This window comes from Henckelia pumila, chromosome 4, assembly GCF_033568475.1.
Source record: "Henckelia pumila isolate YLH828 chromosome 4, ASM3356847v2, whole genome shotgun sequence".
NCBI lineage: Eukaryota > Viridiplantae > Streptophyta > Magnoliopsida > Lamiales > Gesneriaceae > Henckelia > Henckelia pumila.
The window spans coordinates 65,003,935-65,016,140 of record NC_133123.1 but is presented as its reverse complement, the minus strand read 5'-3'; the positions used below and the strand labels follow the sequence as shown (position 1 = coordinate 65,016,140).

Below are 12,206 nucleotides of genomic sequence, written 5' to 3'. Positions count from 1 at the left end.
TGCGTGCATATACCTTAATTTTTTTGAATACATAATTTTTTATGTTAATTAATGTTCATGTCATTTTTATGATTGATACGAAGAAAAATATTTTTAAATCTATATTAAAATTAAAATAGTATTTTTTTAAAAAAAATTATAAAGTAAATAAAATATGATAAACAATAATAGATAAGTAATGAAATATTGTTAGAAATAAGTTAGAGTGGATATTAAAAGAAAATGAGAATTTGACGGTATTTTTAATTAAGACTGCACCAAATAACAAAATTATTGAAAATCAATTAGTAAAAGAGTATATCTTTATATATTATAATAGTTCCGTCCTTTAGACTAATTGTTTTGATCTTTTATGTGTTAAGACGTAATTACTCTTCTTTAATGATAAGAATTAGACCCACTTTATCCACAACTACATGTAGACCCACTTTCTCCACCACTACATGGTTTTTAAGTAATGGTTATATACACGTATTTCATATTTTTTAAAATTTTATGTCTCATTCATTTTATATATTTTATTTATTTTAAAAATTATTTAAAATAAAAATTAAACATACGTATGGAACACATGATACGTATGGAACACATATAATATATATACATATATATAGGGCTGGGATATCGAACCAAAATATCGACTTTTCGGGATACCGTACCGAAATTTTTTTGGTATATATGCATTTTTTTTTGTATATCGAATTTTTTTTCGGTATCTATACGGTATTAGTATGGATTTTTTCCATACCAAAATTTCGAAATTTCGATATCGGTATCGGTATGAATTTTTTTCATACTAATATTTTTGATACGGTATACCGAAAACCCAGCCCTACATATATATATATATATATATATATATATATATGGGATAATTCTCAATTTGATCCCTCATTTTAGACCACCTTCTTGATTTGGTCCTCCGTTTTTCCATTGACCCAATTTAGTCCTTCGTTTTTCATTGAGTTTCCGCAATTGGTTCATTCGTCCAATTAAACGTTAAAACTAACGGGCTTTAGCTACTTAGCCCATTTAAACTTTACTTCGCACATCTCCAACCCGTCAAACCCATCTTCATCAATTTCTCTTTCTCTTGGACGCTATAAACCTAATCTACTCTACTCCCTCGTTTCTCTTGTTTTGTGGTGGCCCATCAGCGTCCAAATGCAACAGTGCCCCTATTCCGACAGCTTAGGGTTCGAGATTCAAATTATTTGATTCTCTCTCTGCTCGTGGATTGACTTGGTGTTGTGATTTGGAGCAATTTTTGCGTCGGATCGAGGCTCTTTTTTAGCTCGAATCTACACTTGTTTCCTCCTATTTGGGGCTCTTGATTTCTGCTGCGCAGTGGTATCGAGAGTTCAATTTTTTTGGTGAAAAATTCGACTGGCTGGACATGTGAGCTGTTGCGCTCTATTCTTATCCGATCTGAGGCTGGTCTCCGATGGGCTGTGGGAGCTGCTCGAACAAAGGTGTAATCGAACATGTGGTCTCAAACTTCACCCTACAAAGTATTATTCCACATCATTCCACGGCATCAAAATGCGGAGCAGACTTTGAATATGTAGAAAAACATCTTAGCTTAACATAGAATCCAGTTCTTGCTTCACATATATAGCCCCCCGGCTACACATTTTAGTCGATCCATCATTAAAAATGGTTTCACCAATTATTCTACACTACGAAAAGAGCACAATTCACAAAATGAAAACAAAATAAATGATACTTACGAAGTGGCAAGCGATGATTCTAGAAAACAAGGAAGCCACGAGTTGAAGATGGGTTGACCGGGAACTCAGTAAAACCAGCTTGGGTTGAAAGGAAATTGATGAAGATTGGTTGAGCGGTTGGAGAGGTGAGAAGTAAAGTTTGAATGGGCTAAGTAGGTAAAACCCGTTAATTTTAACGTTGAATTGGACGGATGAACCAACTGCATAAACACGCCGAAAAATGAAGGACTAAATTGGGTCAATAAAAAAACGGAGGACCAAATCAGGAAGATGATCTAAAATGAGGGACCAAATTTGAAATTATCTCATATATATATTATAAACACGCAAAAGCGTGTGCCACAATGACTAGATTTTAATTAAATACTAATCTGGTGTAGGGGCCAAATGGCTAGTTTTTAATTAAATACTAATCTGGTGTAGGGGCCAAAGCCAAAGCCAAACCGCCAAACCATCAGATTAACATAGCCATTATCAATTGAATCGAAAAAGAATCACCATTTATGAGTGATATTTGAGAAAAATCAAACTGCGGTAGAACAATTCGACAAAATTTTGAAAATTCTTTTGAAACATGAAGATCCCAACAGCGAAATATCGGATCAAATCTGTCATCAGATGCAAAAATTCAATTGCAACTAAATGTTACTTTCATAAATTGAGGATGCTGAGCAACTTCACTTTCCAACCAGAGAACAGGGCAAGGCAAACATTTCGTACAAGATATCAAGTCAATTATAATGACCGCAACAGATTCATAAATAAGAAAGCCTAACAAGTGGCGCAAAGATAATTCAGATGACCTATTGAGTAGCATCTTCGGAAAATCTAGCATCGAAGGGAGCAGCTGCATTGTGATGTGATGAACCACCTCCGGTTCCCGATCCCTGTTGCAATTCAATCACTAACCACCGAACAGCTTTGCTCATTTGTTCCAATCGTACAGCACTTATAGGCGGAAGACCACTTGGAACGGTCTGTCCTTGTTTACTAGCAACAAATCCAGTGGCCTCATCAACAAGGCACTCGGACCCTATTCTTTGCTTCACAGATTCTACAAATTCTTCAGCTTGATCACAATAAACTCTGAACATTTCCCACCGCTGCTTAAAGTTTTCGAGCGCAGCATCAGTGGCTGGAGTTTTTTGGCCACCAGAATTTTCTTTTGCCTCCAAAGCACTCGCGGCTGCAGCAATAAACTCCTGATACGCACTACTCAGAGAATCTACAATGCTGTCCATGTAAAATGCTGCAGAGCCCAAGCCCTGAAAATTGAAACTGTATAAGCAACTGCATGTCCAATTCATGTACAACACCAACAAATGGAACACGAGATGGTTCAAATTGCAGAAACAGACTCCAACTATATGGAACCTGTTTAAAGATAAACCAGGCATAAATATCATCGCCATATACTCCACATGCCTCTCACTCCTTCGAATTTCATACAGTATATTGTCGAGAGTAATTTACATGGAAGCGGGAAATAGAATTAACAGACAAAAGCAACAAAAGTTTCTCCTCTTTTAAGACAACATGGCAATTCGCCACAACCCGAACTTTACATACGAATGACTCTAAATACTCAATGAAATGGATTCCTAAATGGTGGAATCGGAAACATCTTTGGTATGTAACACCAACTTATGAACCAAGGAGAGCATCATATGTTCAAAATATAGAAAATAGCCATAGCTACCTGATTTTTCATTTTTAACAAGAAAACTTCATGTTGATAAGCGGTTAAAAGACTATTTACCCAAAGAGACGAGGGAAAAAAAAAAACAAACATGTCAATACATCTAAATCGTGCTGGAAATTAAGAAATTTTACTAACCAGTAGCTCAAATCTCACTTGTCTCCAAGTAAATAACAACCCAAAATGCCAATATCAGCATTTTCCAGCAAATCTAACCGATACAAAAAAAAAATGAAACACATCCGAGTATGTATATAATGAAACCTTCGAGCTGCGAACTATCACATAATCCAACTCCTTATATTTACACTAATTTGGCAAGTTAATTTAGGGGGAAAAAAAATAATTTCCAGTAACAAATTAGGTGCACAACCAATTACCTTCTTATGATTTAGGGCTTCGAATTGGGGAAAATAGGCCTCAACTAATTACCGCTCGAGATAAACAACAGAAGAAAAGTCCTCAACTTGAAGGATGGATTTACCTGCTCGTGAGCCGGAGAAACAAAGAAAATCGAACAGAGACAGATGGTTTGCCAAGCAGAGAGCTCAAGTCTTGCCAGTAAAGAAAATTAATTTTGGGTTCAAAACTTTGAAATGGGTAAAAGTATCCGAACATCGAAGGCATGTGTTGTTCAAAATTGTACCGGTTTTTTGGGGCCCGAGCGAGCATTCGGTTGGTTCGATATTAAACCGAATCGCAGAAATAGAATAAATTTTTTTTCGATCAAATCGAATCGAGCGAATTTTCTTCAAAAACATCGGTATTAAACAGAAGTGCTGAAACGGAATAAATCGGATTTCTTTTTGACCAAATCGAACCGAGCGAATTTTTTTTTTTTCAAAAACCGAGTAAATTGAACTGATTTAAACTCGGTTGTTTGGGACGTAAATGAATTCAGGGAATTTTTTAAGAAAGTAATTTAAAAAATAGTAGAAACTTTTATACATGAGTCCAAGAGTAACATGAGTACATGACGGTTGAGTGTGTTTAAATGGGGTTGTCATCATTTACCAATATAAAGCCCCAAATTAGGTTTAGCATTAATGGAAGAATCAAAATAGTTTCATTCGATAGATAAACAAACAATATAATCGCATCCTTGTTTTTGAAACAAAGATTATTATGAGATTATCTCAAATTAATTTTGTGGAATATATATTCGACACATAACAATTATTAATTTTTATCGTATATATGAATCAGGTTATCTGCCAAGAAGACTCAAAAAATCCACCTAGAAGGTTGTCTATATTAATATATATTTTTAAAATAGATTTTTAAAGATTTTTTGACATATTTTTTTTTATCAATTTACATTGGATAAAAATAAATAAATGTTCCGATCCAAGGATTCATACTTTGAGTTGAATATAAATGAATTATTAGATAAATATGAATATGAACAAAAAAAAATATCTATATTTATGCTAAAAAAAGTCGTCTAAGTGATAGGTGATAGGTGATCGTCTGCTTAGCACTTACTACCTTTTAGAACACTGAATATAATTAATTTATTTATTTCATTTTGAATTTTGGTCTTAAAAAGATTAAATTCTTGATTTTTAAAATCTTAATATTGATATACCACCAGAAAATATTGATGTGCCATTTAAAATGCCGATTGTAATCGTAAAAGTGCTGATCAAGTGGTGCCAAAATTATTTATGTGTAAAGGTGTCAAAACGGGTTGGCGGGACGGGTCATCTCATAACCCATCGCAACCCACCATTAAGCGGGGCGGGGCGGGGCGGGGCGGGCAGTCACATGCCTTTAAGGCGGGGGTTGGGAAAACTCCAACCCAACCCACCTATTTTAAGTGACGGAACGGGCCAACCCGGCGATCTTACGTATAATTTGGCGGGTTTTGGCGGACCAACTCGCAACCCACCATTAAACGGGGCGGGGCGGCACACCTTTTAGGTGGGTTGAGAAATTGCCAACACAACTCAAACCAACGCAACCCACCTATTTTGTATGGTGAAGTGAGTCAACTCGACGGACTTAGCCTATTTTAACACCTCTATTAATGTGCTCGATATCGTCAACAATAGAACTTTAATGTACTAATACCAAAGTTTTATGAGTTACTAAAGTTAAACCAAAACTAGACATGCTGTCACTGCTTGGTGCGTATGAGACATAGATAGATTAGTACTCATATTTGGTTAATCTAATATTTGACTCAATTTCTAATCAATATCGGTGATGTGCATCATTATCTCATCCAAGTATGTTCTTATATTGGGCATATATAATTCATCATCTCATCCACGAACCAAACGATAGTTTTTTTGAAATAATCTAAAAGATTATTATTATCATTATGCATTAAATAATAAAATGGCAGTAAATATATAGACGATAAAGTTATATTTCATCAATCTGGATTACATAGTCTTACTTTTTTCTTCACACAGATTAAGAAAAAATCATTGGAAAAATAAATTATGTATACACTTCCTATTTAATCCCTATTTAATGCATTCAAAAAATTATTGTACATTTTTAAGATGTAGTTGATATGATAAATTGGTAAAGAACTGTAAAAAATTATTAACAAATATGTTGCATGTCGGTATATTTGATGTAACATAAAAAGAAATGTGACCTATATAACCGAGACGGATGAAGTATATCATATCAATGGAATTGGGACGTTCATTGAAAGATCATACATGCATGGTAATTTTGTGCTAATAATGTACCTCTAAATCATTCATTCGAGTAATTAATTAGAAAATGGCTGCCTGTGCAATGTATTATCGTTCCACAATAAATCTGATCAAAACATTATTAGATAAGGAAATAAATGGTATGCATGCATATTACTGACAAGACACAAATATATAGTGTGTTGGAGTGTGAAACGTTGAATTGAGACAAATACTTTGATAGATAATTAAATTATCCCTCATTTATTAGTGTTGTAGACTAGATTCTTTCGATTTTATTTAGGTTTCTCTTACCAAACAATATATATTAATTATATACCCCTTTAGTCTTGCTTTTGTTTAATTTTTTGTATTAGTGGTGACTTGATTTTATTAAGAAGTGAATATTTGGAAATTTTAAAATTTGTAGATTTTAATTACGTATGTAGTTGAGTCCTAGTCTTTCAAAATACACATTAAGATATATGAGTGAATATTTTCAAACGCAAGTAATTTTAGATAAAATTTGCATTTTAACTACCTATCTAACTAACTCATTGCTTGAAGCCTTGACTCTGTAAAATGAGATGATAAAAAAATATATACGATATAAAAAATACAAATAACATAAATCAAAAGAGTTTTGAATTTAAGAATTTACATAAAAAAATATATGATATAAGTCTAACTTGGATTTTAAAAATAAAACATGTCACGTAAAATTAGCATAATTCGAACCCACAAGTGATGCGAAATTTAAATAAAATTCACTCGAAATTAGGTTTCGATGTTATATCGAGATTGGTTATTTTTACAAGACGTTGTTGGCGTGAACGTCGTAATTTTGTACAAGTGAGCATATATATATATAGAGAGAGTACCCCATATAATTTGTTTTTTATTCAAATGTTAACATGAACGTGGGGTATAAAAAAAACTCAAAGTGTCTATATAAGAATAGATCCAATCGAGTGGGGGAGTGATCAGTGGAGCACCTGACTGCGCTACACTGTCAGGTGCTCTCATGCATAATACAGATACAGACATGCCATATATGTATCAGATATATTAATTTGTATTAATTATAACAGAAACCCTTGATTTCCAAAATTTTCAAAATACACAGAATCTCACCCTTTTCTTTTTATCCGCAAATATAATCTGATATATGTTTAAATTCAAATTAATTATCTCCAAAATAATATAACTAAAAATCCAACAGACCACTCTTCTGATATATCTCTAACAAACTTTTTTCTTCATTTGTCTTCTTCTTTCATAAAAACCCTAGCCAGCTTCATTTCTTCTTTCCGGCCATGGCTAGCGACCAAGAAATCAGCAGAAAGAGGAAGATCAACGGCCAGGATTTCTCCAGCCCCAGGATATTCCCGCCGCCGCCCGATCGAGAGAAGGAAGACAGTGAAAACGATCTCTTAGCGCTTTCTTTGTCCTCTTACCCTCGCCACCTCTCCTCCGCGCCACAGCAGCAGCATCAGCCTCCTCCTCCTCCTCCTCCTCCGCCGCCGCAGAGGCCGTCTCTTCCCCAGCGTCCGTGGCCTCAGGCGTTCATCACCAATCCACCGACCATACTGATCCATTCGGAGACCATCGCTCCACAGTTCGCTGGCGGCCATTCAAGGAGCCGCGCGAGGCGGAGCAGTGGTTCCCAGTACTCCCCGCGTGAAGGGAAGAGCGAGACGGTGGCGGCGCTGTACCCCTGGGCCACGAACCGCCGCGCCACGGTGCACAGCCTGAGTGACCTCCTGTCGAAGCAAATCTTGTCCATAAGCGGCGACGTGCAATGCAAGAGGTGCGAGAGGCAGTACTCGATGGAGTACGATCTGCGGCAGAAATTCATGGAGATCGGGAGGTTCATCGCGGAGAACAAATCACTTATGCACGATCGGGCCCCGAAAATCTGGATGAATCCGACGCTACCCAGTTGCAGGTTCTGCGAACAAGAGAACAGCGTGAAACCCATAATCGCGGAGAAGAAGAAATCCATCAATTGGCTGTTCTTGCTACTGGGCCAGTTGCTGGGTTGCTGCGCTTTGGAACAGCTCAAATACTTCTGCAAACACACCAAGAATCACCGCACCGGAGCAAAAGATCGAGTTCTCTATCTCACCTATCTGGGTTTGTGCAAACAGCTCGATCCAACCGGACCCTTTGATCGATGAACGAACGAATATCCATTATATATCTATATATATATATATATATATCCATTATTGCGATGCTATTTTTAATTAATTATTAATTAATCAGTACTGTTATTGTTCATGATTTCCATGCATCGATCGATCATACGTGATGGGTATATGTAAATTTGGGGTAGAATGAATTATTAATCTCCTGTTTTGGATTTCTTTCTAGGGCTTTGGATATTTTGAATTTGACAGATGTAAGTTGGTATGTATGAAATTAGGGAGAAACTTTGGTGTTTGTTTCCTTTTAAGTAGCAAACCTTGTTTTCATTTTAATATGTCTTTTTTTTTTTATTATTATTATTCAATTCCATACGTACATAATTTTGCTAGCTTTTCAGTGACTGTCATTATTATATGCCGTTTTGTCACTCTGCCAGTTACTGTAGCCAGGTGCCGGGTACGTACTACGTACTGTCAAAATATACTTTCTTTGTAAAAACCATCAAATATGCCCATGGCCGGTACAGGATAATTTAAAACCAGATAATCTTTGAGATGTGATCCCATTTATAACAATTTTATCTTAAATTTTTTACATGTTTCAAATCACTTGTCAATCAATGAACACATCCTAACTAAATTAAAACTGCATTTACAAAATGAAAAATGTTATATTTAGTTATTTACAATGACCGTCATATATATATTACTTTTGAAGTTAAAAAATAAAAAAAATCTCAAATGCATTTTAAATTTTAAAAAATAATGTTTAGTCGTGTATAACCTGCACGGTAAACATAACTCTTATGAAAATAGATTCTAATTAAATGGAGTGTAATATAACCAAGTGCGAAAAAAGTATATTAAAGTAACAGTTTCTTCACATTGACTCATGTTGTGTGCAAAATCAGTCACACCAAAATAAAATAGATAATATATCTCATGACACGAATGAATATATCGATAATGTATATGTGATGCTCTCTATCAAATCGATTATTAAAAACATATTTGAAATGGTTTATTACAGTTTATAATAGAATATTATAATGATTTATAAGTTGATCACTTTCGTAGAGTAAAGACGATTACAAAGTAGTAATAATAAAAAAACTCATTATATTGACCATTGTGCAAGCGTTAGTTAGGGCCCGAAGCGTGACAATATATATTCAACTAGTATCGTGGGTAGATAAAATGATACACTAGAACAAATTTATCATGATGGTACTCTGTTAAGTGTTCAACATACATTTGATATGATTTTATATCAATGGATGATCTGAATTTTCAAATAAAAGTATTGTGATGTCCTCGTTTTAATCACACCGAGTACAACACAACTAATGTAGCTTAGACCGACTCAAGAAACATCTTGATTAAGATTCATGTATGATGGCAATCCTGAGACATTGATATCATGCTGTTATGTTAACAATCAAGACGATGATATACACCATCCCATATACACAAGACAAGATCACGAGGTCGTGCGACCTTGAACGATATCGAAAATCATCTAGGATACACTACAAGAAAAAAGGCTAACAACAACGCTTTTTCTGCGTTGTTGTTGTCCCAAAAAAGCGTTGTCGTAGGCAGTGTTGTAGAAAACCGCAGTCATAGACAACACGAAAAAAGCGTTATGGTATTTGGAAAAGACAACGCTTAAAACGCGTTGTGGTATGTGGAAAAGACAATGCTTAAAAAATGTTGTGGTATTTGGAAAAGTGTTGTGGTATTTGAAAAAGACAACGTTTAAAACGCGTTGTGATATGTAAAAAAGACAACGCTTAAAAAGCTTTGTTTTATTTGAAAAAGACAACGTTTAAAACACGTTGTAGATTAATGTAAAAAAAAGCATTGTCGATTAATTCAAGGACAACGATATAAAAGCGTTGTGGTATTTTGAAATTACAACGCTTAAAAGCGTTGTAGAGTGAATAAAAGACAACCCTGCAAAAGCGTTGTTGTTTGTAGAAATGAAACGCATAAAAAGCGTTGTATATTAAATCTAGGACAATTCTTTCTAAGTGTTAAAAAGCGTTGTGTTTTTCAGAGATGGCTTAAAAAATCGTTGTGCTTTGTATTTAATTTGTGCGAAAATAACTAATAAAAAACATTTTTTTTTTGCAAATTTGTCTATATAAATAACACCATTAAAATATATGAAAGTGCAAATCTGTGTGGCAAAATATATATTCTCATAAAAAGTATAGAGTCATGGTGCTGCAATATTGAAAGTGCAAGGTATCAATAAGCATTAGCTATCCCCACAAAGATTTCCTGAATGAATACGAAACAAATGACTACAAAAGGAACTATTGATGAGGCCCGAGGGAATGCCCATCACAGTTAGTGACGATCTCCGCCACCAGTAAGAACCAGACTTCTGAAATACGACATTAGATAACACAGGTTACATATACCACAGCAGGGGAAAACAAATTTGAAATAACTGGAGAGAATATGCTAGCATGAATCTAACCATAAATTTATAAATGACAACACAGTGGAAGCATATCAAACATCAGAAAACAGAAAATAGACTAACAGATGTAAACCTCATAATGACAGAAAATTTCAATTCCCAGAGACTTAAATACGCACTCCAACATAAGCTTGCAACCATACCCATTATCATTTAAAGACACTATCAAACTCCAACACGATAGCCTAAGGAGCAATCCAACATATAAATCTCGCACAAAACAATATAAAGAATGAAACAATAAACTAAAAAGAAAACCATCAGGCTTCTCTAATACAATAAATTAAGCAGAGAATCCTCAGGCTTCTTTGAAATAATAATGAATTAGACAATGCATTTGACATCAAATTACTAAAATGTAACATTAACATAATCTTCATCCACCAATCATGTTGATGCATATTAGAAATCTCATTTCCCACAAAAACCAAATTCAGCCTTGTGGCAAACTAAATCACAAAACAGAAACATTTGGAAAGACATGGCTGATTCAATGATAAAACAAGTAGAAGATGTGGTTGATGAGTTCATTTCAAACAAGGATAAACTGGAGAATATCTCTAACTTTAACCTGTCCAACACAACTCACACTCGGAATCATCCTCAACAATTACAGCCTAAACAACACAAATTCGAACCATTTATTATCAAAACAGAGTTTGCATGTAAACTCAGTTTCAGGAGGGTAGTAGTCTGTTCGAAAAAAAAATATGGACTTTACTGTTTGATTTCTGGCACTGGCAAATCCCCCATGAAAAGAAGCCATTCAAATAGAATAATAGATGATAATTTTTCTTTTTGAAAAAAAAAAAACGAGTTCACTATGTACAGAACAGCCTAGGACTCTAGATAGCTGTTGCATTCTTCAAGACACAAAATACATGTGCATACCTATCCATAAAAGTATTCTTGTATACATTCTGTCAACTCCGAAAGCACCTCTTTAATTTCTTCTAAAGAGTACTCACCTTTTGAGAACTGTCACATATGTTAATAAAATAACATATAACAATAACTTTGCAAATTTAAGACAATTTAGTTGTAATTATTTGAGTTAAGAAAGATTACTATTGATCGTAGTGAAACGTTCTCGATATTCTCAACTTCTTGAATAATTTGTCTCATATATCTCATCACATAAAGACCACATTGTTTTGCATCTGACTGCCGAGGACCCTATGGTAGTAGAGAAAAATTTTTGGTGACAAATTTAGATATTTAAACATAATATATTAAACATAAATTATGCATACCTGTACTACTACCCACATAGCATTCTTCCTGCCATTTCTTTCTTTGTTTGAGTTAAACAATATCAAGGCCCTTCATATACTTGATATATGAGTTTTTGAATGAGTGAAATAAATATTTGATAAAAATAAATAAATATGAACTCACATTTCCACTACATATTTCCAATCATCATCACGAATGCGGTGACTTAAGGAATCCAACACATAAATAACATCCTTGTATGGTTGA

At 34.4% G+C, this 12,206-nt stretch overlaps 2 protein-coding genes across 4 annotated transcripts; one reads left to right on the top strand and one right to left on the bottom strand.

Moving 5' to 3' along the window:
- Positions 1-2,337: 2,337 nt before the first annotated feature.
- LOC140866618 (mediator of RNA polymerase II transcription subunit 32) lies at positions 2,338-4,064 on the bottom strand. 3 transcript variants are annotated; one of them, XM_073271648.1, is made up of 3 exons: positions 3,914-4,052; positions 3,568-3,640; positions 2,338-2,995 (listed from the first exon to the last, which is right to left on the bottom strand). In XM_073271648.1, exon 3 carries the CDS (start codon positions 2,969-2,971, stop codon positions 2,534-2,536), a length of 438 nt encoding a protein of 145 aa, XP_073127749.1. In that variant the 5' UTR covers positions 2,972-2,995; positions 3,568-3,640; positions 3,914-4,052; the 3' UTR covers positions 2,338-2,533. The 3 variants fall into 3 exon arrangements, with proteins under 3 accessions (XP_073127749.1, XP_073127748.1, XP_073127747.1); XM_073271647.1 differs by lacking the exon at positions 3,568-3,640 and having other exon boundaries at positions 3,810-4,052; XM_073271646.1 differs by lacking the exon at positions 3,568-3,640 and having other exon boundaries at positions 2,340-2,995; positions 3,914-4,064.
- Positions 4,065-7,369: 3,305 nt separating this feature from the next.
- Positions 7,370-8,503, top strand: LOC140867473 (uncharacterized). The gene has a single exon (XM_073272545.1). It carries the CDS (start codon positions 7,400-7,402, stop codon positions 8,261-8,263), a length of 864 nt encoding a protein of 287 aa, XP_073128646.1. The 5' UTR covers positions 7,370-7,399; the 3' UTR covers positions 8,264-8,503.
- Positions 8,504-12,206: the final 3,703 nt, after the last annotated feature.

What these genes read in the sequence shown, in the direction of transcription:
- LOC140867473 (XM_073272545.1), top strand. Translation starts at nt 7,400, where the DNA reads ATGGCTAGCGACCAAGAAATCAGCAGAAAGAGGAAGATCAACGGCCAG.
- LOC140866618 (XM_073271646.1), bottom strand. Translation starts at nt 2,971, where the DNA reads ATGGACAGCATTGTAGATTCTCTGAGTAGTGCGTATCAGGAGTTTATT.